Source organism: Postia placenta, assembly GCF_002117355.1.
Source record: "Postia placenta MAD-698-R-SB12 unplaced genomic scaffold POSPLAscaffold_2, whole genome shotgun sequence".
In the NCBI taxonomy this organism is placed as follows: Eukaryota; Fungi; Basidiomycota; class Agaricomycetes; order Polyporales; family Adustoporiaceae; genus Rhodonia; species Rhodonia placenta.
Genome location: NW_020169833.1, coordinates 936,905 through 961,796, shown reverse-complemented (window position 1 = coordinate 961,796; position 24,892 = coordinate 936,905). Strand labels below are relative to the sequence as shown.

The following is a 24,892-nucleotide window of genomic DNA, read 5'->3' as shown; positions in this document are numbered from 1 at the left end:
TCGACGTGCAAGCCGATAGCAAAAACATTCATACAGGTTTCAGTCTGGCCGAGAACAGTGATAAACCGATACGATGCAAACCAAAATGCCCAAGACGCGAAATAGTGGTATGATAAATGGGTAAGATCGTCGACGACTCTAGGTCTACTCTAGGTCTAGCAAGCAGCTCTAGATCTAGGTCCGGCTGTACATAACGGCCTCAACACACAGCAAGGACTCTAGGTCCCGACACGGTCCTCTAGCTCTAGGGACCTTCTAGGCGGATCGAACATTGAGCGCACCATAGCAGTCTACTGCTCGTCAGTGCCCTTCATAATCCACCCTTCCGAGGCAACGAACTGCGCCTCGGGAACGCCAAGCTCGAACAGGTGAGAAATCACGTTAGAGAAGCTATTACGGCGCACGCATCGGTCAGCAGAAGGACCAAAAGAGACGAGGGTCAACGCACTCCTTGAACCACACGTCCTGGTCCTTGGCGTACGCCTCGACCCACTTGCGGAACGCCTTGTCCTGGGTGAGCGCGTAGTCCGACGGGAGCATCATGAGCGAGCGCGTCGTCTTGTCCTGGAGTTGCTTCGGCCCGTCCCACTTGCGCCAGACCCACTTTTCCTCGAGCAGGAGGCGGTAATACTCGTTGCTGACTGTCACGGGGGAGAACGTCCACGGACCCTCGAAGCCGGAGCGGTCACGATGGCACCGCCCAAGCGCGTGCGCGCCAGACAGTGCGACGATCTCCTGGTCATTGAACCTTCAGGAATAGAGTTAGACGCGCACGACAATTGAGTGAGAGGAGCCGCGTACCCCATGCGGTAGAAAACCTGGAGTGCAATGAATTCACGTCAGAACATGCCCGCGCATCTCACCGTCACAGGTGCCGGAAATACTCACGTTCCTCAGGTGCTGAGCGCCCTGTGCACCATCGGGAAGACGACCATCAGGGGTAGCCTGCGGAGCGAAACCGTCAATACGCCCAGGCCTCCAGGGGATCTTGGGGCCGCCCATCTCCTGGATTGCGCAAACGCCGCCGAGGGTCCAAAGGTCGCCGTACGAGATCCAGGGGAACTGCTCGTGAATGCCTTCCATGATACCACGCGCAACATGCAGGCCGTTGTTCGCGCCGTGCAGCGCTTCGGGCTCGAAGCGCATCGTCGCATAGTTGCTGGGTCGCGAACTGACTCAGCGAATGGGACAGAGTTGGGGTGATGTCGCGACATACCTTCCGCCGGTGCCAGTTTCCTTGTCATATGTGCCGGACGCGTGCCATGCTAAGCGAACGAGCACGGGACCATACGAGCCATCTGGCGGATTGAATGGCGAAGTGAGCGAACGAACTCAATAGCAGGTCGTTCACACGCACCGTCGTAATTCTTGTCAGCTGCCTCCTCCATGATGTCCGCGATCTTGTTGTAAACCTGCACAGCTCGGCGATCAGCATGTGCACGGCGGCTCCGAGCCAATGACGCACGTACCTTTTGGTAGTCATCCTTGGTCGGGGTGAAGTGGGCGGCGGACTTGGCGACCTGCACGCCAGATTTAACCGCAGTGCCGGCCTCCTTTGCGGAGTTGGAGTCTGAGGCGTATACATAGATCGCAATACCGCCGACGGCGGCTGCTCCCAGACCAGCGAAGAGAGCGGTGTTCGACTTCTTCGGCACCTCTGTGGAATATCTTCTGAAGGCTCCGGAGGGAGTGCGAACGACGCGGGCAGCCCTTGGAGGCGAGAAGGGGGCCTTGCGGAGAGAAGCCCTGAAGGCTGCGAACGACATGATGGATGGTGGGAACCGGTGAGATGTCGGACGAGCCAGCTCAATGCGGCCGCCTGGCCTATAAGCAGGCGTCTACGACCTCTGCACTCATCCGCTTAGAAACCCGCCATCCCATTTCCCCGCATCACGTGCCCTGCTTCATCACCACGCCAGCCAATCAGCGCTCCCACATTTGCTCGGGTATCCTCGGAGCGCACGTCGGTCACGCTTCACGTGAGTCGCGCACCCGCATTTGTCACATCCGCGTCGGGATGCGCACTCGGCACTGTCTTGCCCTCGGTCGTGCCTGCATGGCCCGCTTAGCGAGACGCGATCACATGTGCTGTCAGCAGTCAAATCTCGGGGACACACGGACAACACAGAAAATCGAGAGGGCGCTGGAAATATTGTCACAATGGGCGCGTTTGTTTCCGTGGCCCGCCGGTTTTCTGCATTCAAACCTGGAGGCGCTCGCCTGAACAACGATCAACGCTTGCTCACATTGCGCCGATACCGCAGCGCTCTTGCTCGTCGGAATGAGTCAGTTCTCATGACAAACCCTCGTGGTTCACCTAGAAATGAGGCAGGATGCTGACATGGAAAATGTGCGCGCTAGCAGGAGATGTCGAGGTCGAGCATCAGCGCTTCTGGCCAACGATCCCTGAACCTGCAGTGCTGGCATACCTTCTACTCTCTGCGATGTTTATGTATCGTCTGTGCTGTAGATATCGACGTTGGATATGTATGCAAAGGAGAAAACGGCTGAAGAAGGGGATATGCCCCTTTGTATACGATGCTATGAAACGAAGCGAGAGAATACTACTGGCTGTTTCGGGTAGGAGACCCACCATAAAAGGCAAGGGCTGCATAGTCTTCATGAAACCTGACCCGGTTTGCAGGACGAGCCGCTTACGGCACTTTCCGGGTCACGTGAGGCGCGTTTCGCAGTGCAATCGGGCCTTATAGAGCGCGTCGCGATACTGCGCACAGCTAGATGGAAGGTACATCATGCTGGTAGAGTGCGCTATGTGTTCTGTTCATTTACGGTAACATTTTTGTTAAATTTCGAGTATATTATTCCACTAGAGGCCCTAAATCTGCCTCAAACTGCTTGTCTGATGGGATTGGGCTGCAGTAGAGCACGAGTTCTTGCTGAAAGTCTACCACAGTCAAGGATAGTGCATAATAATAATTTAAGTGCACAATTTGATAGTACAGGATGCAGAATATAGGTCGAAGTCGACACTAAAGGCAGCAAGCTGCAGCCGCGTTTCCTTTTTGGGACATAAGGCGATGGTCCAGTAAAGTGGGCGCGCTTTCCGGCAGACCATATACTAGTTATGGATCGATTGTCATCCATGTCCGTTTATGGTTAGCAACGCAGACTAAGGGTAGCATGTCGCCAGCTAAATATGCAAAATCCGCCTAAAATTTTGCAGAGGAAAAGTGCAACAGCAATAAAAGTAGCGAGTAGGCAGCAGCAGCAGCAGACGAATGGCTGGCATTGATGCTAAGAAGACCAATAGTCGCTTGTTCTGCTCCGGCAATTTCGCGGAGATTACGTTTTGCTATTCTGCAAGAAAGTGACCCAGCACAGGTCCAGCACACGGCGAGGAATGACTGTCATGTACTCGACGAAAGCGACGCTGCAAGTCGTCGCTGTAGGATAGTTGCACAGAATGGGAACTCAGATCGAGAGGCGCATCAATCGGGAACACGTGCCAATAATTTTCCCACAGAGCGTCTGGATTGGCTGCCGCAAGTCTGCTGCAGGCTGCAGTTCCTCCTCGCTCCTCTCTACTACCGTCAAATTTAATTATTGTTGTCCTTGAGACAATAAACACTGCGCGAGCCAGGTCACTTCAATGGTTTCTTTTCAGTGAGTAGCGTATCATTTTCGTCTCAAATTGTTACTGAAACGCCCGAGTAGATGCGATGGTGGGAGCTCTCTTTTACTTATGCCCCCTGATGCAGTCCCCTAATGCATCTCGTCATTAGGCTGCGCTGAGGTCGTGAAAAAACCCAAGCTGGAAAAGCACTACTCAATGTGCCACGCCTCCGTCACCTGTCTCGACTGCAACACGACTTTCGCCGGAATCGCCCAGTTCAAAGCACACACAACCTGCATCAGCGAGGCGGAGAAGTACCAAAAAGGCCTGTACAAAGGCCCCAAGGGCGTACGTCCTCTACTTCCCGCTTCGTTTGCCATCTCCCTCACATAGTGCACTGCACGCCTATAGCAGCAGCAGCAACAAAACGGCCAGCAGAGAAACGGCGCGAACGGCTGGTCGGGCGGGCAGAATGCTTCAACGGGTACGTATCAGTCCTGGGGTGGCGGCGGCGGCTCCGGTGGCTGGGGCAGGGGCGCGCCCCGAGTTCAAGCGACTGGTGCTAACGTTACTCCCTTGGGCACGCCGTTGCGCATGTCACCTGTAACGACTCCAGCTCCAGTTCCTATTGAGGCCCCGTTGCCGAAGACGAATGGTACGCACGCCGGTGCTAACGGCGACGCATCGGACGGCGCAAAGGACGCGGCTGTATCTGTGACTCCGGCGAAGGGAAAGGAGGACAAGAAGGACAAGAAAAAGGACAAAAAGCGGAAGGCTGGTGCGGTGGATGGTGGAGGATCAGCACAGGCGAGTATCCGCGTGTCGTTGTGATATACGGCTAGTTGACGGGAAACAGGCTGCGGGCGCCCAGGCTGAGGAGGAACCTCGCAAGAAAAAGGCAAAGACGGAGAATGGCGTTGCGCCCACAACGTCCCCTTCGGCCTTGGCTGACGTAGGCGCAGACGTAGAAGCCGCTTCGTCAATAAAGGACAAGAAAAAAGACAAGAAGGCGAAAAAGGACAAGAAATCCAAAGAGGGTCAAGCAGACCAGGAGGCGACTGCTGGTCCTTCAACCTCTGCACCCGTATCTGCCGCTCAGCCGTCAGGAGATAGCGAGAAGAAGGGCAAGAAGGAGAAGAAGACAGCGGTGAATGGTGTCAACGGGACAGCAGAGGGGGCTGTGGCCGCGAAGCCAAAAAAGAGCAAGAAGGGGAAGGAGATCGCGGATGCGCAAGAGGACGTTGCGACCGCAGCGGTAGTTGAAGAGCCGGCGAAGGAAGAGAAAAAAAGCAAGAAGCGGAAGCACAAGAAGGGCGAGGAGGGTTTCGAGGATGTGCAGGCTGCAGAGGTGGAGCCACCGTCGCAGGAGTCGGCGGTTGAGGTGAAGGACAAGGACAAAAAGAAGCGAAGAAAGAGCGAGGCTGGGGAGGCGAATGGGGTGGATGTGGACGCGCCTGCGGTCGTGGAGAACGGGAAGGAGGCCAAGAAGGCGAAAAAAGACAAGGCGAAGAAAGCTAAGGCGCAAGCTGTGGAGGCATGATTTTAGACCTTGCGTATGTATCTCTAGATCTACCTTGGATTCATGGATATCTGACTTTCTACACGGTGAGCGATACGCATGTCTGTGATATTTGCTTGATTTAGAGCACCGCAATGATATGTCGTGAAGCTGAACATTCAGCGTCGTGTTATACATGTATACTGTACAAAGGTCTGAGAGGGTAAGCATAAGGTTCTCAACCCAGGTATCTTCTTCCGGTATGTCTATACTTCACAATCCAAGGCGCCCCCCACAGATGATCATCTCATCGTATGTATAGATTTAGAAAGCTGTAGTAGAATCGACCTCGATCGTGGGGACGATCGACGCGATGAACTTCAGGAACACGACGAGGTAGAAGTCGACGCGCATGCCCTCGATGTCGTCCTCTGCCCCTGGCGAAGTCGGTGCTTGCGTCTTGTCCTCCTTGCCATTCCCGCTCGTGCGCCGAAAGAGCCACTTCTTCTGCTTTTCCTTCGGGGACGCGACGCCGGACGCGGACGCCTTGCGCTGCGCCTGCTGTTCCTCGATTACGGTCGCGTTCATGCGCTCTATGACCTTCTTCATGACGCTCGCGTGCTTGCACGGATGCACGGAGGCTGCTTGCAGGCTGGCAGAGTGCGGGAACGCCTCGATCGTGACAGTCTTGAACGCATGATCAGCAGAGATATCCTGAAAGATCTGCGACGGCGTCAAGGGTGTCCGGTTCTGGGAGCCATCCAAAGTTAGCGCCGGAAGGTAGGTACCATTCGCAAACACCTACCTCGTCATAGCCAATGAGCCAGATTCGCGGTGTCTGGTAGTACTTGTCATATGTGATCATGACGTCGTAAGTTCGGACCTGCAGCAGGTTGCCCTTGGCTACCTCAACTTTACTGAGACGCACATCAGCTGTGAATGAGGGAGGAATGAGCATGTTGACCATGCGCAGACAGACCTTCCGTCAATTACATTGGACGAAGACGCTGTGGTCTTCGGTGCAGTGGCCGTCGCCTCGTCGTCACCAGCTTCTAGGCCCTCCTCCTCCATATCAGGGATGTCGTCCATGTCTGGGATTTCGCCAATGCCGCCATTCGCGCCAGAGAGCGAAAGATTCCCCATCGCGCCTGACACGGTGCCAGCTGGGTCGTCCACATCTGGAATCTCGTCGATCTCTCCCGGATTCGCAGCTGAATCGTGGTTCGCAACGCGCCCTGCGTGCGTCTCGACCCACTCGTCTGCTTCGTTGCCAGTGGATGACAAGTCTCCGAAGGAGAGTAGTCGTTCTGCATCTTCATCTGCGTCGGTGTAGGCAAGAGATGTGGCGCGTCGGAGGCACGCTACGCCACGGGTGAGCAAGTACTGCTTATCGGCCGGGAGGTAGTCCCTTGCTTTCGACGCGTCGCCCTTCTCCCTAGCCGTGATACATCGTATGCGAGACGACGACAGACATGAATGAGGTACACACCATGTCCAGACTCCGAACTTGTATGCCAGGAAGTCGCCGGCAGCCACGAACTCCTCTGCAAGGCGTCGGTCTTGTGCTCAAGGAGACGCGCGCCTTGGGACTCACCTGGGGTAATCCGCCCATGCTCCTTAAACTTGCTCTCTTTCAGGACCTATTCGACGCGTGATGAGTGTGGGCACCGCATAGACTTGTGGACGTGGCGTACCGGGCTGAGATAGTCTCGTACTGCCCAGTATTGTTGCTGCAGAGAGTGGTCAACAACGGCTGTTCTTATGGTATTAGCGATACGATTATCATACCTGGATCGCGTGCATGGTCGTAGGCCTAGTTCAGGTGCTGTCTGTCTAATTACGGGGAGGATTGGTACAAGTTCCCCTTCAAAGTGCGAGTGCACGGTACGACTGCCCTGACCTAAATGCAATCGATCATACACGTGAGCCTATAAGAGGCAAGTGTCGTGATTCAAGCCTTTTGATACAGTTCCGGGACGTGCAGCAGTGCAATCACAGCTAGCAACCTTGAGCATCACATACTCTGTCGAGTACAAATGTGCAGAGTGGAGTGCCAGGAGATGTGGACGCACTTGGCGGATGACCAAAATCTACTGCCGAGACAGATCCACGCAGCTGTACAAATTAGGTGCGGTCAGTCAAGTACTTGGCATTGACTCAGTCACCGATCACGGTGCGATTACACTCGACACTCGACATATCGCAAGGGCTTAAGTATTGTTTGCATACTCGTCGAGGCATCTCGACGATGTCTACTAGTAGATATTGTTACTCAAAGCGCAGGAACGACGTCTTGGGAAATGATGGGATGGATAGAATACTGATGCGAAGGCCAGGGGGAGGTATGTATCAAGGGCTGAAGAAGAGTCAGGATACAAGCTGAACGCGTAGGGGCATCTCTGGCTTCGCACTATCCATCCCTACCGTGGGATAATTGACAGTGGCAACATTCCACACAATAGACTTTTTGGTAACATCAAATGTGAAGGCAGAGAGCAAAACAAATAAGATAGTTTCTGTGAATAGATATTTATATATTATATACTCTCGATGTGGTGCAAGAGTAAATTGGCTTACTGATTTCCACCTCAGCGAATTTGAAACCACTGAGCGATCGCACTGAAATTAGTACAGCAAGATCTAAAACAGGGGTTCGAGCGCGTACATGCAAGCCCTCTTCCCACCCAAGAATGACATCCTGGTCAGATTTCGCAGTTAGCAGGTGGTAACGGCTGCAATCCAGCCATGCATACAATTTGGAATATACACCGGGAATAGGTGTCTCCATCAAAGTACGAGGTAGAGGGGACAACCAGCGCTCTGGCTTCCATTCTAAAGCATCTTCCCCCCACATGGCCTTGTTGGTATTGGACCCAAGAATACCCACGTAAATCTCTGTACCACGGGCGATAGGAATCTCGGCGATCATCTTCCCGTCGATACCAACTATCGGCTCGGACAAGGGGAGAATGGTGTCCGCTATCGCCCTGTCCATCATAATTCATCGAAAACCTTTCGAGAGCAGAGAAAACTGAACGCACTCTTTGGAGATCAAGGTAGCCGGCGGATAACTATAAAACGGGTCCATAAGCCGAACATTAAGCGGGGAAAGACCAGCGTACAGTCGCAATGATTCCCTTATTATAGCGTCAAGGTAGGGTAGCTGATTCAACTCGTCGTAAGATATATCTTCGCCGCTAGACGCTTCTATGATTTCTTGTCGAAGTCTGTTCTGTGCCTCAGGGTGCTCGGCCAGCAAGTGTAGGATCCTGCAGGCAGTGTTTGAAGTAGTGTCGGTGGCTGCCAAAGTCATCGTGCTATCATGATCATGAGTAACAAAACGAAAGGGATAGAACGGCATGACGTACGAGACCTGCGCTACGACCTCAGATTCGTCAAGTTTGTCTTCGTTAGCCGCGGCCATGTTCTTCTTCACTGAGATTGCCCTAAGCGACGTAGGGAGAACGGATTGAAAAAAGACACACTAAGAATGCTCATAATATCCTTCGCCTCTTCTAACTGGCGTTCAAGTGCTTGATCCCCTTTTTCTGAGGCTATTTTCTTCTGTTCGAAGATTAAGACAGAATGGTCTGCCATGACATCCACTAAGGTCTTCAACCTGCGTGCGGGAGTGTACGGTATTAAGTCCAATAACCGGCGCCAGATCCAACGCGAGCCTAGCAATGAAGCATACGGCAGCAGAGGCCGAAGAAAGAAGACATCTTGCAGGGCGGCACTACAGACAGCATGAGTGGAAAGTGCTATTGATGGCACGTATTCCGCAAGTTGTGGGAAAAGACGTACAAAATGACTTTAAGTGCATCACCATACTCGTTCTTCGCGTCTTCCACCAACGGATCAAACGAATACCCGAGACCACCTTGTCCAATAAGCTCAAGAGAGAGACGACTCATCCAGTCAAGCATGTCGATCTCTTCTGTGCCTTCAATTACCTCCGAAGAGATAGCCACTCGAAGCTGTCATTATAAGCGTGAGAATGTGTATTTGATGAATTGGTATTGGGGGATTCTCAGTTCACCCTATGAACAGCTTGGTTAAAAATCGGCAGCAGACGTCGCATATGGTTGATGCTAAAGACTGGATTAAGCATCTTTCGCTGCTTCCGATGCTGCTCTCCTGTTAACTTGCTGTTAGCGCAAAACATCTGAAACCTCAAGATGCTTCTGACCGACTGTAGATAACAATCCAGGGCCGAACAAAAGTTGATTACAACTGAGGTAGGTATGTCAGTGTAGCCGCCGGCGAAGCCTGAGTAAATTGCCCACCAGATGAAATTCGAGGACTCCTCGAATGAGGTCTGATCCTTGGCCAGCATACTGTGCAACGCCAATGGGTCATATACGTACAGCATACGACGCTGTAGATTGCCTCGTGACCTATTAATGTTTTCATTCGACCAGAGAGTCACTTACGCCAAGTGGCCCATGCATTCTGACGACGCAACCGTAATTTTGCGCCAACTGCATGTGAAACTTGAGCCCGCGGCGGTCGAAAAACCGACCAACGTTTCCTGTGCAACCCCAGCTTGAGCCTATATTCATCGCTGGAAAGCTTGCCGTGGTACCGCTCCAGAATGATTGACGTGATGGGCCTGGGATATTATCCAGAGGAGAGAACACCAGGCATCGGATACGTTTCCATATCGCGAATGCCAAAGAGCCGAGCAAACCCCAGGTTGCCGTTGAAATAAGTATATTCATTGTATAGGTGGTAGTAGAGGTGAGAGGGGTTGTTAGACAGGAGGGTAGATGACTGGGCTGGAGGTTCGTTCCCAATGCCACGTCCCACATTTAAATAGGACAGCATTGACCCGCCCTACGGCCCGTTAGTATGCTTTGGGAGATATTGGCGTCTTAGGAATGCGGTGGAAGCAAAAGGCCTTTGATAAAACACTATGATACGGTGTTGCATGAACCTACATAGCACCCGGGTCAAGCTCGGGTCCAATTTCTGCAACCTTGTTTTGACAGTCATACTGCGTACCTTCCACCCGAGCGGATTTAGAACGGGTACTGGACATTGACGGTCCAATGCTACTGTAGGATCATATCGAGCGGCACACTGCCGCTGTACACAGTAATCTAGACCTCCTGACCCAACAATGATAACAATGTTGTGGTACTTGGCGAAGGTTGGATGAGGAGTGTGAGACGTACATTGCTTGGCTGGGGATCGACATTCAGGGGCATGCATCGACACTTCACAGTCGAGAAGCATTTCTCTCGTACCTCCATGCGGCTATCGTGCATGTGCCTTCCTCATACTGACAGGGCCGTAGCTGAGCTTGGTTGGTCATCGGTGTTTTATTATGGTTTAGGGAAGGCCTATGGAGCGTCAATTACAGCTGTCTGCCATACAAATAATGGAATGGAACTGCGACCACCACACGTGAAATGAGCTTGGTTGATTCTTTGAGGGTAGCCGAGCCTTGACGATCACCCGGAAACCGATTCTATACACAAAACTATCAGCGCATCGAGGCAATAACCGATGGTCCTGTAGATGAAAAAGCAAAAGACGCTAAACCTTGCAGCATCAGCTTGCTTGACGTGAGCAAGTAGTCTTGACTAACAGGCATCGTGAGTATCAGAACACGGGAGGGATAAGCTGGACAATACGTACCCCACGAAGCGCGATCTATTTTCAGGACCATGGTTCCGGCCGTTGCTGCCGAATTCCACATCGGCCCCGCTTGCGCAGGGATATTATCAGGTAGGCCTGACGACATGCAATCAGCTGTAAGCTCCCCATTTGTGGCGCAGTGCTCTGACTCTGTATATGATCAAACGCTGATCAGGCTTTGCTATTGTCAGTGAGGCTCACTTCTGATAGCTCTACTAACTGCGGCAAAGCTACCACCTCCCCAAGGCGTGTGGATCATTTAACGTATGTTACGAAACGATCTGAGCGTCAGCGGCGGAAAGCTGTTACGTATGGCACGTGATCCATTGCCACGACGCGCCAACGCCGCGACGCCTTACTGACAGTGACCATGTCTGCGTTCAGGAAAGCCACCACACGGCTTACAAGTGATCGGAGCTCCGCTTTTCACACCTACATGTCGATGGCTAAGGCACCATAACTTCCGGAAGCCTCGACGCGGGTGCCTGAGGACCGCGGCGTTAATCAGCTGCGAGCCGTGCTCATTGCTGCTGAAAAATGCGCAACTTGCTCGAAACTTGTGCATGTGTCAATGACTTGAGATGGCAGGAGTTGAGCAGAGAACAAGACTGAATAAAAAGAGCGGTCAGGCCATTCCAGCAACAAGGACGAAACACCTGAACAACCCGAAGCGATCTGCATGGCGGCTCAGCGACAGAGTTCCGACCAGGGCACCGGACGTCGATCGAACGACAAGGCAGTTCTTATTAGGTAATCTTGCGTGAACATGCAGTCTGGTTGCGGCCCGTCCCGCTCGAAAGGGGACATCGAGACTCGGTCGGAGAACAGCATGTGCTCGATGACGAGATGACATATTTCCGCAGACTAATAGACACCACATACGTCTACAATGACGAGAACTTCACCAGTCTGAGACCTTCAATTGACTCAATCACTGCCTCCAGCGAGATCGTGCATGGCTTTCTGGACTTCGAGCCGTTCCATGACGGCTCTATGTAAGCTAGACTTGCTATTGCGAGCTATTTTCCCCTTCGTCTTCAACGTGTTCGAGTCGGTCGTCTCGGCATCATTACCACTGGCAGTCCCTAGTGGAGCAGTTGGATCATGCATTGGCCAAGGAGGTGGAACGTCTCGGTGTGAGGTCAGTTGGCTCCCATGGGACTGGGCGGCACTTGACGTGAGGTGGGAAGGTACAATGATAGGTGTTGGTCGAGGCGGTGGTGGCCACTAAGTGTATGGACTGATGAGCAGGTACAACAAGCGATTCTGGACCTGCTGACTTACGCCTCGGCTGGGCTGGTTGAAGTGTAGAGCGGCCCATGGAGGATATTCCTTCTCCAGTCTCACGATGTGGTCTTCTAGGAATTTCAGACGATCCAGTAGCGATCTCGGTGGGGACGGCACTACTGAAATGAATATGCGATGGGGCAACGTTATTGGATTAACCTCACCGTAGCGGACCGCAAGGTGCGTTTCCACGCTCCTCATCCGTTCATCAAGGGCAGGATACCTCTCAGGAGCGGCCTCGCTGTCAGCAGACGTAGCCATCGAGCCTCTGCCTTGGCTTGTCCCGCTTGCTGCTTGTTCCGATGTGACGTGATCGTTTTTGAGCGTCCTGCGTAAAGGACCATCTTCGTTCTTGGCGATGTCATACTTCATTTGGACATCTCTGTCCTGCGTCTTTGCATCTGTTCGCGCGCAACTTGGAGTCGATGTGGACACATCCGGATGGTCTTCCCGGCTCAACCTGCGGCGTTTCTGCACCAGAGACTCAAGAAATTCAGCGCGATTAGACGTATCATTTCGAGCTCGATTGTGAGCAAGGAGCTGTGATATGGACTTTGTAATCTAAATAACAATTGAGCTTGTGCCTGATTACAGAGAAGCTAACTTACTGACGTATGAGCACGAGGTTGGGCAGCGTGAGAGACCTGCACATAATCAAGCTTGCGGTCTTCTAGGGGGCGTGTTTCGTACTTGACGTCGTTATTTTCGCCGCGTGCGCGCAGCCGCTGTCAGCAACGAGGTGAACGTCAGGTAACCGCGGCGGTTTACACAATAGATTTCTCACCATAAGGTTGTCCCCTAATTCGTCGAGCGCCACCGGAATCTTGCTATTCGCCCAATCTGGGTTCATGACGACCATGTCGGCTTTGAAACCGCGCAATGCTTGCGTCAACCCGGCCGAAGATAAAAATGAGATTATGACCGCATCCCAGTCATTGTTTAAGGGCGGTGGCGGAGAGGGAGACCTATCTATCCGTTCTTGCAAGATAGCACGGGTGGGAGGAGAGCTCGGTGGCAGCTGCGGAGTAGCGTCTTGGTTGGGTTGCGGATGCTGGAAAGCATATTGGTAAGGTCCAACAACGCCGTACGGATAGGTACTGGGAGGCCATGCACTAGCCCATGCATTCGGAGGATAGTGGTAATACGCATAAGGTGGATGCTGGGCTGCGTTTGGCACGTGTGCAGGCAAAGAGGGCGAAATCTGGCTCCTGCCTAGGTTCGGGCCCGCCGGTAGATCGTTCGAATTCTGCGGCGCAGCTTGCCAATTAAAATATGGTGCGTCTGGTACATTACCGCCTGGGGAAGCATCCGAACCGTCAGGACGATTTTGCAGGATATTTTCTGGCGAAGCAGAAGTCGGCTGGGATGGACCAGCTGCTGAAGGGGGAGGTCCGAACATAGAATGGAGCGCACACGGAGTAAGCGCCCACATCCCGCCTTACTTTGTCTCAGCCAAATAGAGGCGGTCAATATTGCATACCATTCTTGGTATCTCCGCCCTGTGTAGCCGCACATACTCGCACGCACTTGGGAGGTCATTTCCCGGGCTACTTGACGCGCTCAGAGACACAGCCGACTCGGGTATTCTACAAGCCTTATTTGCTTGGAATACCAGTATCACTCGTTTGTCGCTCTTGAGCGCAAGGTATATGGCCGTTGACGTCAGCCGTATAATTCGGCCGTATTCACAGATGCAAGGAGATGACCTCTCATCGGACCTTGTTATCTCTATTGAACGTATCTTAGATATTCGTCATGGACGAGATACGGATCCGTTGGACATCCTCACCAATGACTTCAACGCCGTCGGTGCTCTAAATGCGCAATTTCCAGACGGTACGAACACAACTGTTCGTTGTTATTGTAGGACATACTTCATCCCCACACACAGAATCCTCGTTGGAGCGCTTGGACGCCGTGCAGACTCGTATGATAGAGACAGAGAGGCAGCTGCAAGCCGAAATCGACGCTCTGAAGGAAGAGCTCCGGCGGGAGCAAGATCCGAGCAGAATGCAGCTCATACAAGAGATGATATCAGTATGTCTTCGTGTTCTTATAATTGCCTGCATAGCTACATCTTAACAGCATCTTGTCTTGACGGAATACAACCGTAGGATCTACTGGGCCAGATGTCTCGAATCAGAGAGAAAGCAACTGAATCAGAAGCAGTTGTACGAAACATCACTAAGGAAATACAAGTCTTAGACCTTGCGAAGAAGAACTTGATACTTAGTATGACGATGCTCAAGCGCCTCCAGATGCTGGGTATGCAGTTTCTACTTGTTGGTCACACTTCCTGAACTATCATAAGTGAATGCCCTCAGTCAGCTGGAAGATCAAGTCAAAGAGAACAACTATCACGAAATCGTCAATTCTCTTGCTGTAAGTCAGTCTCATTGCGTGTTTATGCGTCTCAATCATGTCGTGCAGGCAGTCAAGCAGATCGGTACATCTTTCAAGCCATACACGTCAATTCAACGCATATCTCAGATTTGGCGTCGCATACAAGAGATACAGGTTGAGATTAAGTCGCGAATCGATGCGGACTGGGATAAGTTGTATGCACACATGGATGTGTTGGCTGATTATACATTGACTGATAGCCTCTTCTCACCAACAGCTACGTACAGGACCCGTCGAGGCCCATCAAGCCTTCTGTGATCGCTGATGCTTGCCTCGTAATCGACGTGCTTGGCCCAGAAATCCGTTCTCAGTTCGTAGAAAGATATGTCGCATTGGAGCTGAAGGAGTATAGGCGAATATTCCGTGCGACCGATGAGGCGGGCCAGCTGGACAACCTCTCACGGCGGTTTGCGTGGTTCCGGCGGCTCTTGCAAACACACGAAACTGAGCAAGGTAGAGTGTTTCCGGCAGAATGGAAAGTGGGCTGGTTCCTGTGCTCGAAATTCATCGAGATCACAAGGTAAAAGGACAGTACTGCTATACATCACAATGACTCAATCGCATTTGACTAGGGACGATATGACTGTTTTGTTGTCCAAAGCGGGTTCCAAGCTATCCGTCAAGCAGTTATTGGATACTCTGCAGGAAACGATGGAGTTTGAGGAATCGATGACGAGGAAATATGCGACACCTGTGAGCAGTTACAATGGGATTCCTGTCGGTGATTCATGCTATCAATAGGTACCAGACATTCTCAAAGCAACCCAACCTTCCGGAGCATCGCGGCCTCTCAAGACGATCACGTCGGCATTCGAGCCTCATATGGGAGTTTTCATAGACGCGCAAGACAGGTTTCGTGATATATACTCCAGAAGTGAAATTAGTTCTCATCCACGTTCTCTAGAGCATTATCCGACATGCTAGCCCAGCACAGAGGCTATAAGTCGCGTTCTTCGCTTGAAGCAGCGGCGCCTACGGCATCCTCTGACGAGACGGCACCTCCTGTTTTCGTTCTGCCGTCGTCTACGGAGCTGTTCTATTACTACAAGCAAACATTGGACCAGTGCGCGAGCTTGTTCACTGGTCAACCGTTGTATGAACTCTCCGTATTGCACAAGAAGTGGCTCAAGATCTACGCAGGTGTGACAAAGCCTCCTATTAATCTGTTGACTCACTTATCTTTCTTTCGACAGAGGATGTTCTCATGTCGAGTCTGAAAAGGTGAGATATCTGGTTCGTACACAAAAACAAGCTCATCGTCTCCCAAGGCCTGCGTTTGTATCGAGGAAATCGACGGAAAGCCGCGTGGACGCCAATGAGCTGAAGAATGCCTGCACGCTGATAAACACCGCCGACTACTGTCAAACAACAGCGCTGGAGGTAATCATATCATCACCGAGGTAGCACCCAGCTAACTGACGTCTTGATAGCTGGAAGAGAATATCAGAGAAACATGTGACAAACCTTTCAAAGAGAGGATCTCTTTCCAGGACGAGCGTGATCTATTCGTTAGGTGCATATATAAGTTCTATCATAATGCGGGTTTCATTGCTGATATTCGATGTGTCCACAAGTGCCATTTCTGCTGCTATTCAGGTCATGGTACGCGAGCTGGAATCGGCTTGTGACGGTCCATTTTCCACTATGACGCGCACGTCTTGGGCGTCGTTGAAGTCTGTCAGCGGCCAGTCTGCATATATTGATGATTTGGTTGGAGCGGTCGAGCAAGTCGTGGATACTGTCAGGCCTCTAGTGGAGCAAAAGAAATATCTGCGGAATTTCCTGGACAAGGCGTCGAGGTGAGATATTTTGCAGCTATCAGCGGTCCTTTAACCCGAATTGCGATCCTAGCTCTGTTTTTGCTAAGTTTACCAACGCGTTGGTCAAAAGTCGACCACTCAAAGAGATCGGTGCCGAACAGGTATAGTGCCGCGACCAGCCTTTCTATCACGTTTGACCTTGGTGATTGGCAGCTACTGATCGATCTACAAGCGGTCAAAGTAGCTCTTTTGCGAATCCCTGGCGACTCGCTCAGTACTACGAAGTTTGTACCCGATTATAAACGCAGAACACGAAGCTGATCATAATGCTAGTTATACACGCAGCGTCTCGAATCACACAATCAGATTGGAGGCGCTTCTCAAAGTCATCGTGACACCACTGGTACGAGCCATGGCCAGTTCCCGAGTTTTACTGAATACGAGTTTCTCAGGACCCTGCCGAGGGATTCATTTTGAACTACACCCTTCTCATCGGGGACTCTTCGTTTACCAATTTCCAGAAGGTTTGTGCACTCCATGACGCTTCGAGACGATGTCACTCAATCCCATCAGATTCTCGACCTCAAAGGCGCAACGAAGGCCGAGCAGAACGATCTACTCGATTGTTTCCTCACGATTACCAGCACCAAGACGGACCTCAAGGACGCTTCCTTCCTCTCATCCCTCGATATGGATCCTGGCCAGGTGACCAATCTCATAAGCCCAGCTGCCAGTCGTGTATCTTTGCTTCAGGGATCGGGGCAGAGCGATGGCTTGCTTGCAGCACTGGCTTCCCCGCCCGCTGCTGGATCGTCAACTGGCTCCGACACGCCACCCAGAACTGATCAAGCACCGAGACGGGAGGTATTTTCCGATTTCAAGCGGTTCGTGAGCTTCGGATTGAGGCGGGAGTCTATGCCGCCATCATAATCGAACATACATTTCATGGTTGATACCCTGGATATATGATACAACTCTGGTGTAACATTGTGTACACAGGGCATGGGACTCTACTGAACATCAATTGAAAACATGAGAGGAGACTTGGCTACTCCTCCATTGCGTCGGAAACGGGTGCGGTGGACGCTCCTGTCCACGTCTCACTCCATTTTGGGTACACGCGTTTGTACAATGACATGCAAATGGTGTCCATCTGGTTGATGGGCCCATCGAAGTGCGCCTTGAAGTATCCATGCGTACCAAGAGACTCGCGAATGTGTCCTGTTCGCCCGTACTTAGTGTACAGCTGGATGGGCTTGAAGTAGTTGACATCGTCTGCGACAGAAGTCAATAAGAGCGATGGGACAATAGAGGGTGCACTTACTGTGGTTGAAGAACATGTATCGGACAGTAGCGGTTTTCTTGTGGACCTTGAACGGATGTCCCGTTAGAATGACGCGCTTTGCGATGACGCGCGTCGTATCAGGGTTGAGGAAGCTTCCCATTGCTACTAGCGCAGGGGCTACAAAAAGGTGAGCATCATCCATGAAAGATGCACGATTGTGAAAGGCATACCCTGTGGATCTTCGGTCTCCTTGAGCAACACGCAAGGCTGCTTGCCGAAGACTACCGGTCCATATGTAGTTGCGACATTGGTGACTCCATGGCGGAGATAGCGCTCAAACTTGTGCACGTTGTTCACGCCCTTGCCTCCTCCACGGGTATGTTGGCTGTAAACTGGATTGACCCGAAGTCTCCGCGGGCCCACGCACAGAATCAGGGCATCCTAAAAGACGTCTTGTGAGCTCAATTCAAAGGCACGTTTCCATGTTCTCACCTTGGAACGGATAGAGCCATCATACTCCGTGTTGCGCTGGACAGTGAAGTTAAGAACTGTCTTCTTGTGCTCATGCTGCATCAGACCGAAAATCACAAAAGGAGTGTTCAGATCGTGTTGCGATGCCTCCTGCGGGACGTCCTTGAGGTAGACGGTAACGCGAGTCCCCGGCTATGTAATACCCAGTTAGAAAGAAATGCGTATGAGAATACAGCTCTGCAGCGAACCTCCACTGCCACAGCGTTTTGTTCTGCACGCTTCTTCACCGCCCGCTCGGTGCGCTTGTAGTCCTCAAACTGGAATATACGTGCGTAGTCCCTGGGCAGATTCTCGTACGGGTCCCAAGGGCTTGTCCGGAAAGATCGCAGCCCGCGGTACCGTTGGAATCGCGTGTGCGCAGGGACATCGAGAGGTGTATCGATCTCATCGGGGAACGCGAGATCATCCTCCTCTTCTCGTTTTCGGTTTCTCCATGACTGGAGTCTGTGCAGCAGACTCGTCAGTTTGAGGCATAAATGGACAGGTAGGGGTCACACACTGTCGATCCTCTTCCTCCATGTCCAGATCCTGGAACGCGACGCTCCTTCGACCGTCCGTTTCCAAGTCGTTGTCCTCCTCTTTCAACTCAACCATCTCCTCCTCATCCACGTCCTGCATTTCCACCTCGCCCTGATCCTCGCCCTCGTGTTCCTCCTCGTCCCCGCCGTCTTCCTCGTCGCTCTCGTCAACGATCCACGCTGCTTGGTACTCGCTCATACCCTTGGGTTTCTTCCGCACGCGCTTTGGCGTCGTGCCGTCTTGTGCGTCGGGGATAGCGTGCGATGGGTCCTCGCCGTTTTGTGCGTCATTCATCTCCTCTTCTGTCGGCCATGTCTGCTCGTTGGCCATGTCGTCAGGGTCATTACTTGAGACCAGGGAATCCGCGTCGGACGTGCTCGGCTCCGCAAGAACGACAGATTCGACGTCCATACCATCTACATTCCCAGACCTCGACACCCGGTGGAGAGGAGCGGACGTGATCTAAAATGGTATGGGCTGCATGTTTCTATGCGATGGCGGACAGGAGGACTCACTTGTGAGATCTGGTAGTCTCCGAAGTTTGGCAGGTGGACGAGGCGGTCTGCAGACAACGCTGCACCCCTGACCACCCCGGTCACGGCCAACGAGCCGTCCTGCCACTCGACCTTCTCGCCCAGTATCCACGTTCGACCCTCCCTCCACTTCACATCCCCAGGCTTCCCTTCACAGAGCGCCCGGGCGGTGTTCAGGACATCCGAGGTTGAGTGAACGTCGAACACCCGCGTTTGGCTCGGCACGAAGTATTGCATGAACGACAGGAGCGACTTGAGGATACCAGACTTCTCCTTAGGGTCCATAGGAGACTCTGCAGAGACGATGGTGACGACCTCTGGGAGACCCTGCGCCTGCAGCGTGCGCAGTAGAGTATCGCCCCAAACATCGACCTCGACGTCGGAGGAAAGCACGAAGACGACGTAGTCGGCGGCTTTGCAGGCGTCAAGCGTTGCGTACAAGCGTTTGAAGGGGAGGGGAATCAGCTGGAGCGAGGTCTTGAAGCGTTCTGCTCTGCATTCGCAGGTCCCTTTCAATATATGCGAGATGGCACAGACAGAAATACGCACCTGACCTTCCACGGACCCTCTGATGGCACCTCGATCGCTTCGTCTAGCGATCTCGAGATCGCAGACGCTACTGCTCGCGACGAAACGTCCTCGGTCAGAGGGACGACAGCGACTATCCGCGGTGCGCCATCCACGCCGCTGAATATACGAGTAGCAGAGATGAGAGCTTGACGCTTCTTGACCTGTGCTTGTTTCGAGTTGTTACGTCTGTTCAGTCGCGACTGTGCTGCTGCATTCGAGGTAGGCGCGGCTTTTGGTGACTGCCCACTAGAGCGACCTGAAATGCCGTCAACGGATGACTGTTATACATTCCACTCTCTACGGACCTTTGGCGGCCTCCTTCAAAGAACTCTTTGTAGCATGTTTTGACTTGAACGGCTTGTTTTGCTGCGAAATGCAATTTGTCACCCATATTTGAGGGAATATAGCACACTCGTACCTGTTTTAATGTAGGCCGGTGACGGTGGACGGTAGCCGTCATGGTAGTACGTGAAGCTGGAGTCAAGTGGACCGATGTCAGTGCATGTACCAGAAAACGAGCATATACTATCTCGAGCCTACAGGTTTGCACGAGGAAATTTACGATCGGTGATCGAGATCCTGTATCTGCTACGCTGTTCTTAGATTAGATTTCCGGAAGCGCTGAGCCTGGGATTAGTACACATCCGCGGTACTCAGCTGGTATATCTCAGCCGTTTGTTTACCTGATTACCGTCTTCAGTCATGTCGTGCGCTATGTAGACGACAAAGGCCACCGGCATGTGTGCGGCAAATCAAAATATCAATGGGGAAATGTGAAGTAGCAGCAAAGAGAATCGGACGCTCCTTATATCTCACGAACCAAACTATCAAGTTGAATGCCTGCTTGTTCTGTGGTCATTTAGGCATTCTATCGCTGGTGCCCATAATTCAGACTGCATTATCGAGGGCAGCGCCGACATCACTCTGGAGACATTCCTCGAAGGAATGCTGGAAAGACACAATATTGACGAGTGCGATCAAACGAACGTCTGGGATACCTGGTCTTCATGTCGTATAATATTCTGCTACAGGGGGGTTGGTAGAGTACATATACAACATCTGCATTCGGATCTTCCAATAATTACACCTAGCAATCGCGAAGCATATGCTTTTGCGAGAGGATCAAGCTACACGGGAATCAATGAGTTCAACGCCTTCATGGCGTGCTGTGGCAGAACCGCGGAGGTATACCAACACGTGATTTGTTGCAAGGTTGCAAACTGTGCTCGGCTGAATATGCTGGCTAACATTCAACCTGTGTCCATGTCATGCAGCATACGGGTTAGTGTCTATACAGAGGCTAAGCAGAAACGGGATACGGACAAAGCTAACAATGAGTTGACATATACTGTCATGTGTAGCTGTTAACATACAGGGGACACAGAAATTATCTTTGCGTACTCACATTTGCTTCCTGCAAAGTGGAAGATCATCCACACTAGACTGTATGGTACAGCGTTAATGGCTGCAATGAACTAGGATGCACCTATCAGAATGAACGGTCTAGTATACACTGAGGAACAGCATCATTACTGTAATGGATTCGGTGAATTGAAAGAGCCTTTATGCGTGAGGAATGAGTCTCCATACCGGTATACATGGTGTCCAAGGATTGACTCACGCAGTGACGATCCCGCGGTTGAAGGTGTAAAGAATGAGGCGCATGATTAGATTGTTACTGCTGGAGGACTATTTGATCGGCTTAGAAGCACATCCTCAACGGCGAGGGTTTTGTTACCTGGGAAGTCCGGTTTTCATGCCATGTGAAAGTAATGAGAGCGATACGGCGATGTATATGTCTGTGATCTCCGCAATAAAAAGCTGCGCAGCGCCAGTTATCTAGAGACAATCAACAAGGATGGGCGGTCACATGTCAGACATAATAACCCACCTCTATATAATGAAGCGCAACCGATATTCCCGAGTGAGCGTGCCTGGGAGTGGGGCCACATCAGATGCTATGTGTCTATACTAGCATATCATTATTGTCAGAATTTAAAGCTTACAGACGGACAACCGTGGCTGAGAAATATGCTCAGCAAGAGAGTGCGTGTAAGACAAAGTAAGAATCATTAACTTACCGATGCAAAAAGCTGTAGTACGATGGATGTTAGTATGTACCGATAAAAACGTTATGGGCTGGGTGGAAACTTGCCGAAGGACAAGAAGGAAAGACAGCTCTATTGTCGCGAAGCAAGGTCTTGTCTCAGATGTGAAGTGGATGTAATGCGACGACCATACCATGGTGATCGTCTCGATAAACCGGTAGCTCTTCGGCTCAATGATGTTGCTGTTCACTGGTACGTACAAAGCCGGTTTACATCAGGCATTAAGTGTTGACCTAGTGACTTTGTGTTACCTTTCCAGATGCAGTAGATGAAGTAGCTGTGTGCACGGCACCATCTGTATCGTCAATGTATTCTGCAAAGAGCTGGAAAACCGACCTTTGTGCGACGAAAATGGTGGGTCCCTTAGTAAATACGATTGGTTAATTCGTTGCAGGTTGTTGAATGGCATGCTTACTGTGAGAAAGACATCGATCTTGCCAACAAGTGTGTCATGGAATAATGACGGACGTGCATCCGGGATGATACTCACCATGAATACTCTATAACGGTGTTAGTATATATATATAGTCAACAGAATCTGATTCTCACTTACGCTGGTGTGCTCTTAATGCTGATTGGATTAGCGTGATATGTTACATTGAAGACCCATTGGCACTTGTAGTGGTTTCGGAATTCAGTCTTCAGGATATCTGATGGATTGACATACCAAGGTATGTGTTATCGTTCCACTAGTGTCGAGCACCCTGCCAAGCAGAGCACTTCGGTAGTGTGCTATGAACATCCAGAAGCGAACTCACCAGAGAAATGCAATCTACATATCACACTCTATTTCAGCAGTGTCAACATACGTTGAGAATACGCGACATACAAACAGTTTAAGCCCTCTGCGATCCTTGGGGTAATGTCGATAATAATACAGGATCTGAGCACAAGAAACACCATACAGCCTGTAAAGTGATTCATCAGCAGCCGGAACTGCATCTGAACACCAACTAGTGCGACCGACATGCTTCCGCAAATATTGCCTATAAGGCCGCACCCAATGGTGTTGTTGAGCTGTCGATTGGTGAAAGGCTGAGGCGGCGTCGGATACACCATGATGCACGCCGGGAGGTATCACCTCGACCAGGTGTATTTATACGGATCATGTCATATTTTGGCAGCCCTCGACCGTTCTATGATTGATGTACATGAACAAAAAGAAGATGCGGTCCCGCGCACATAAAGTTTGGGTGTTACGCCTTTGTTAAGATCCGAACGCGGGCGTCGCTTCGTATAATTCACGAAATGACACTGTAATGATAGTCAAAAGAGGACGCTCAGTTGCTGACAGCCATTGGAGCGTACATGGACTGCGGTCGTTGTGTTGCCCTCAATATTTCAGGCCAATCCGGGCACGATTTGCTGTGGTGCACGCTGCATAGTCGCAACCTTAAATGCGCAATGGCCGAGTCGGTCGGGCTATGGGACGTAAGGTTTAGATTAAATTTGAAAATTAAAAGAAGACATTGCATCGTTCTGTGGACCGAATCTGATCTCAGCTGTTCAGCCAGACGATACGAGGGCTCACCTTCGTGTTGACCGTAGTCCACGGGGGTATGGCGGTCATATCTAACCACAACGATCCACATCCGACGGGTTGAGACAATTGTTTGCGATCTGTTCGCTTGAGCAGACCGCGTGCGAGCTTCCATGCTGCTTGTGAATGAGAACGTCTCGACCAGTGGCCGTCAGCTCGGCGTCCGAGGCCTGCATGCTGACGAAAACCTGACGCGGGAAGCGGGTCTCGTGCCCAGATCCGCCATATCCGCACCCCATAGGACACCGCAGAAAGCGTGAACCTACAGGGTGCACATCTACACCTCATCTCAGCACCAAATAGTGAGAATGGTGGCCACCATGGAAACTGATGTCGATGCACAAATATAAACATACGTTTGCGACTCTTTACGCCACGCCTGATATACCGGGATGAACCTTATGGTTGGAAACACTCACATGTAAACTATCGATACACTGATACTACTTGCATTCAGCATGTCTGACTTCTCGCTTCTATCCCGCTTCCTCTATAGGCCTTCCGTCATTCGGTTCAGCTCAGCAATGACAATCTTGACCTGGTCCTCCGTCCTCTCGTTCATACCGACGAGGATCACGCCATCCTCGCCCTCCGGGCTCTCTAGCGTCCCCAGCTGGCTGTCCACCATGTTCGCCTTCATGTAATGCCCCTGCCGCTTTGACACGCGCTCGAGCAGGAGCTCGCGCGAGCCCTCGATGAAAACGAAGTACGTTGGCAGTGTCTCCGGCTCCGCGGGGGCTTCGAGCGGGTCGAGGGGCTCGGGGAGGCCGGGCCGCAGGTTCCCGCGCAATATGTCGCGGTAGTACTTGCGCAGGGCGGAGCACGTCATCAGCGCCCCGGCACGTCGTCGTGGTGGGTCAGAGGACGCGTCAGACAGCTCCGGTGCGGGGTGTATGCGCGTAGGATCGGGGTTCGCGTCGGGCCTGTCCTCACGCTGCTGCTCCGCAACGAGATGCTCGGCGGTGGTGCGCAGGAGGGCGAGCCAGGGCTCGCGGTCGGCGTCCGTGAGCGGTTGCCCGGAGGACATCTTGTCGATGTTAGCAGGCGGGTGTAGCTCGTCGCCCTCGATGTATGGAAGCTGGAGTGTGCGGCTGAGGGCCTGAGCGAGCGTGGTCTTCCCGGTGCCTGCGACGCCCTGCAGTCGGGCTCGTCTTGCGCGAGAGATGCAAGGGGGCGACGAGACGTACCATGACGACGATGAGGACGGGCTTGGGTGCATCCTGATGAGAATCTGACATGGTTCTATGGTTTGTAATGGCCGCTTGCGAAATGTTTGTGGTCGTTGAAGGTCAAGACATGCCGAGCTAACGGTGTATTGCGAGGGGTGGCGGGCCGGAGCGAGGGAGAGTCACGGTCGCGGGTCAAGTCATTCCAGATCCGACGTCATCACATAGCCAATCGCGTTTTACCACTAGGCTAGCTTATAGTATGTACCTTCAGCATCCTTTTCCGTCGGCCAGGTTCATAATATTTACAAGAGCAATGATGCGTACATGCAGGAGGCGCGAAGTCAAGTGCAGTACTTTGCTATCATCTATATGAAAGCGCTACCCGCCGTTTCAAACACCTAGGCTGCCCGCAAACCGTCTCGCTCATCCTCGCGTCGTGCAAAACCTTGATGAAGACGCATATTTGCGGTTA

General features: G+C 52.0%; 9 protein-coding genes across 9 annotated transcripts; 2 read left to right on the top strand and 7 right to left on the bottom strand.

Moving 5' to 3' along the window:
• Window positions 1-290: 290 nt before the first annotated feature.
• Window positions 291-1,766, bottom strand: POSPLADRAFT_1043507 (hypothetical protein; the record flags this gene model as incomplete). Its single annotated transcript, XM_024478326.1, has 7 exons — window positions 291-390; window positions 449-748; window positions 802-818; window positions 889-1,159; window positions 1,217-1,298; window positions 1,358-1,412; window positions 1,470-1,766. The coding sequence occupies 7 exons, from the start codon at window positions 1,764-1,766 to the stop codon at window positions 291-293; spliced, it is 1,122 nt and encodes a 373-aa protein (XP_024342753.1).
• A 1,979-nt stretch (window positions 1,767-3,745) lies between these two features.
• On the top strand, window positions 3,746-4,405 carry POSPLADRAFT_1132541 (hypothetical protein; the record flags this gene model as incomplete). Its single annotated transcript, XM_024484229.1, has 2 exons — window positions 3,746-3,922; window positions 4,046-4,405. Coding segments are annotated over 2 exons (537 nt in total), but the record flags the coding sequence as incomplete, so codon positions are not given.
• A 991-nt stretch (window positions 4,406-5,396) lies between these two features.
• POSPLADRAFT_1052618 (hypothetical protein) lies at window positions 5,397-6,875 on the bottom strand (the record flags this gene model as incomplete). The annotated part of the gene is made up of 7 exons (XM_024480291.1): window positions 5,397-5,822; window positions 5,878-5,989; window positions 6,052-6,507; window positions 6,562-6,616; window positions 6,667-6,712; window positions 6,767-6,802; window positions 6,861-6,875. The coding sequence occupies 7 exons, from the start codon at window positions 6,873-6,875 to the stop codon at window positions 5,397-5,399; spliced, it is 1,146 nt and encodes a 381-aa protein (XP_024342751.1).
• Window positions 6,876-7,439: 564 nt separating this feature from the next.
• On the bottom strand, window positions 7,440-9,793 carry POSPLADRAFT_1043504 (hypothetical protein; the record flags this gene model as incomplete). Its single annotated transcript, XM_024478325.1, has 14 exons — window positions 7,440-7,588; window positions 7,650-7,678; window positions 7,738-7,770; window positions 7,826-8,059; window positions 8,114-8,143; window positions 8,195-8,389; window positions 8,441-8,507; window positions 8,558-8,808; window positions 8,877-9,049; window positions 9,112-9,209; window positions 9,262-9,305; window positions 9,359-9,450; window positions 9,506-9,603; window positions 9,658-9,793. 14 exons carry the CDS (start codon window positions 9,791-9,793, stop codon window positions 7,440-7,442), a joined length of 1,629 nt encoding a protein of 542 aa, XP_024342750.1.
• Window positions 9,794-11,642: 1,849 nt separating this feature from the next.
• Window positions 11,643-13,401, bottom strand: POSPLADRAFT_1132764 (hypothetical protein; the record flags this gene model as incomplete). Its single annotated transcript, XM_024484253.1, has 4 exons — window positions 11,643-11,942; window positions 12,000-12,563; window positions 12,611-12,727; window positions 12,787-13,401. The coding sequence occupies 4 exons, from the start codon at window positions 13,399-13,401 to the stop codon at window positions 11,643-11,645; spliced, it is 1,596 nt and encodes a 531-aa protein (XP_024342749.1).
• Window positions 13,402-13,693: 292 nt separating this feature from the next.
• Window positions 13,694-17,095, top strand: POSPLADRAFT_1177410 (hypothetical protein; the record flags this gene model as incomplete). Its single annotated transcript, XM_024488499.1, is given in 17 exon segments — window positions 13,694-13,838; window positions 13,894-14,039; window positions 14,117-14,267; window positions 14,314-14,384; window positions 14,433-14,560; window positions 14,623-14,925; window positions 14,978-15,098; window positions 15,147-15,256; window positions 15,310-15,570; window positions 15,674-15,785; window positions 15,836-15,918; window positions 15,980-16,204; window positions 16,257-16,331; window positions 16,345-16,449; window positions 16,499-16,568; window positions 16,618-16,689; window positions 16,739-17,095. 17 exon segments carry the CDS (start codon window positions 13,694-13,696, stop codon window positions 17,093-17,095), a joined length of 2,535 nt encoding a protein of 844 aa, XP_024342748.1.
• Window positions 17,096-17,119: 24 nt separating this feature from the next.
• POSPLADRAFT_1064547 (hypothetical protein) lies at window positions 17,120-20,063 on the bottom strand (the record flags this gene model as incomplete). The annotated part of the gene is made up of 10 exons (XM_024481819.1): window positions 17,120-17,440; window positions 17,490-17,627; window positions 17,681-17,891; window positions 17,943-18,113; window positions 18,170-18,425; window positions 18,481-18,962; window positions 19,016-19,526; window positions 19,583-19,859; window positions 19,909-19,969; window positions 20,022-20,063. The coding sequence occupies 10 exons, from the start codon at window positions 20,061-20,063 to the stop codon at window positions 17,214-17,216; spliced, it is 2,376 nt and encodes a 791-aa protein (XP_024342747.1). The 3' UTR covers window positions 17,120-17,213.
• An 806-nt stretch (window positions 20,064-20,869) lies between these two features.
• Window positions 20,870-22,770, bottom strand: POSPLADRAFT_1131816 (hypothetical protein; the record flags this gene model as incomplete). The annotated part of the gene is made up of 13 exons (XM_024484134.1): window positions 20,870-20,892; window positions 21,009-21,046; window positions 21,225-21,284; window positions 21,342-21,442; window positions 21,685-21,696; window positions 21,845-21,900; window positions 22,048-22,144; window positions 22,202-22,211; window positions 22,265-22,350; window positions 22,379-22,443; window positions 22,470-22,483; window positions 22,521-22,619; window positions 22,712-22,770. 13 exons carry the CDS (start codon window positions 22,768-22,770, stop codon window positions 20,870-20,872), a joined length of 720 nt encoding a protein of 239 aa, XP_024342746.1.
• A 971-nt stretch (window positions 22,771-23,741) lies between these two features.
• POSPLADRAFT_1132069 (hypothetical protein) lies at window positions 23,742-24,489 on the bottom strand (the record flags this gene model as incomplete). Its single annotated transcript, XM_024484167.1, has 3 exons — window positions 23,742-24,128; window positions 24,201-24,386; window positions 24,439-24,489. The coding sequence occupies 3 exons, from the start codon at window positions 24,487-24,489 to the stop codon at window positions 23,742-23,744; spliced, it is 624 nt and encodes a 207-aa protein (XP_024342745.1).
• Window positions 24,490-24,892: the final 403 nt, after the last annotated feature.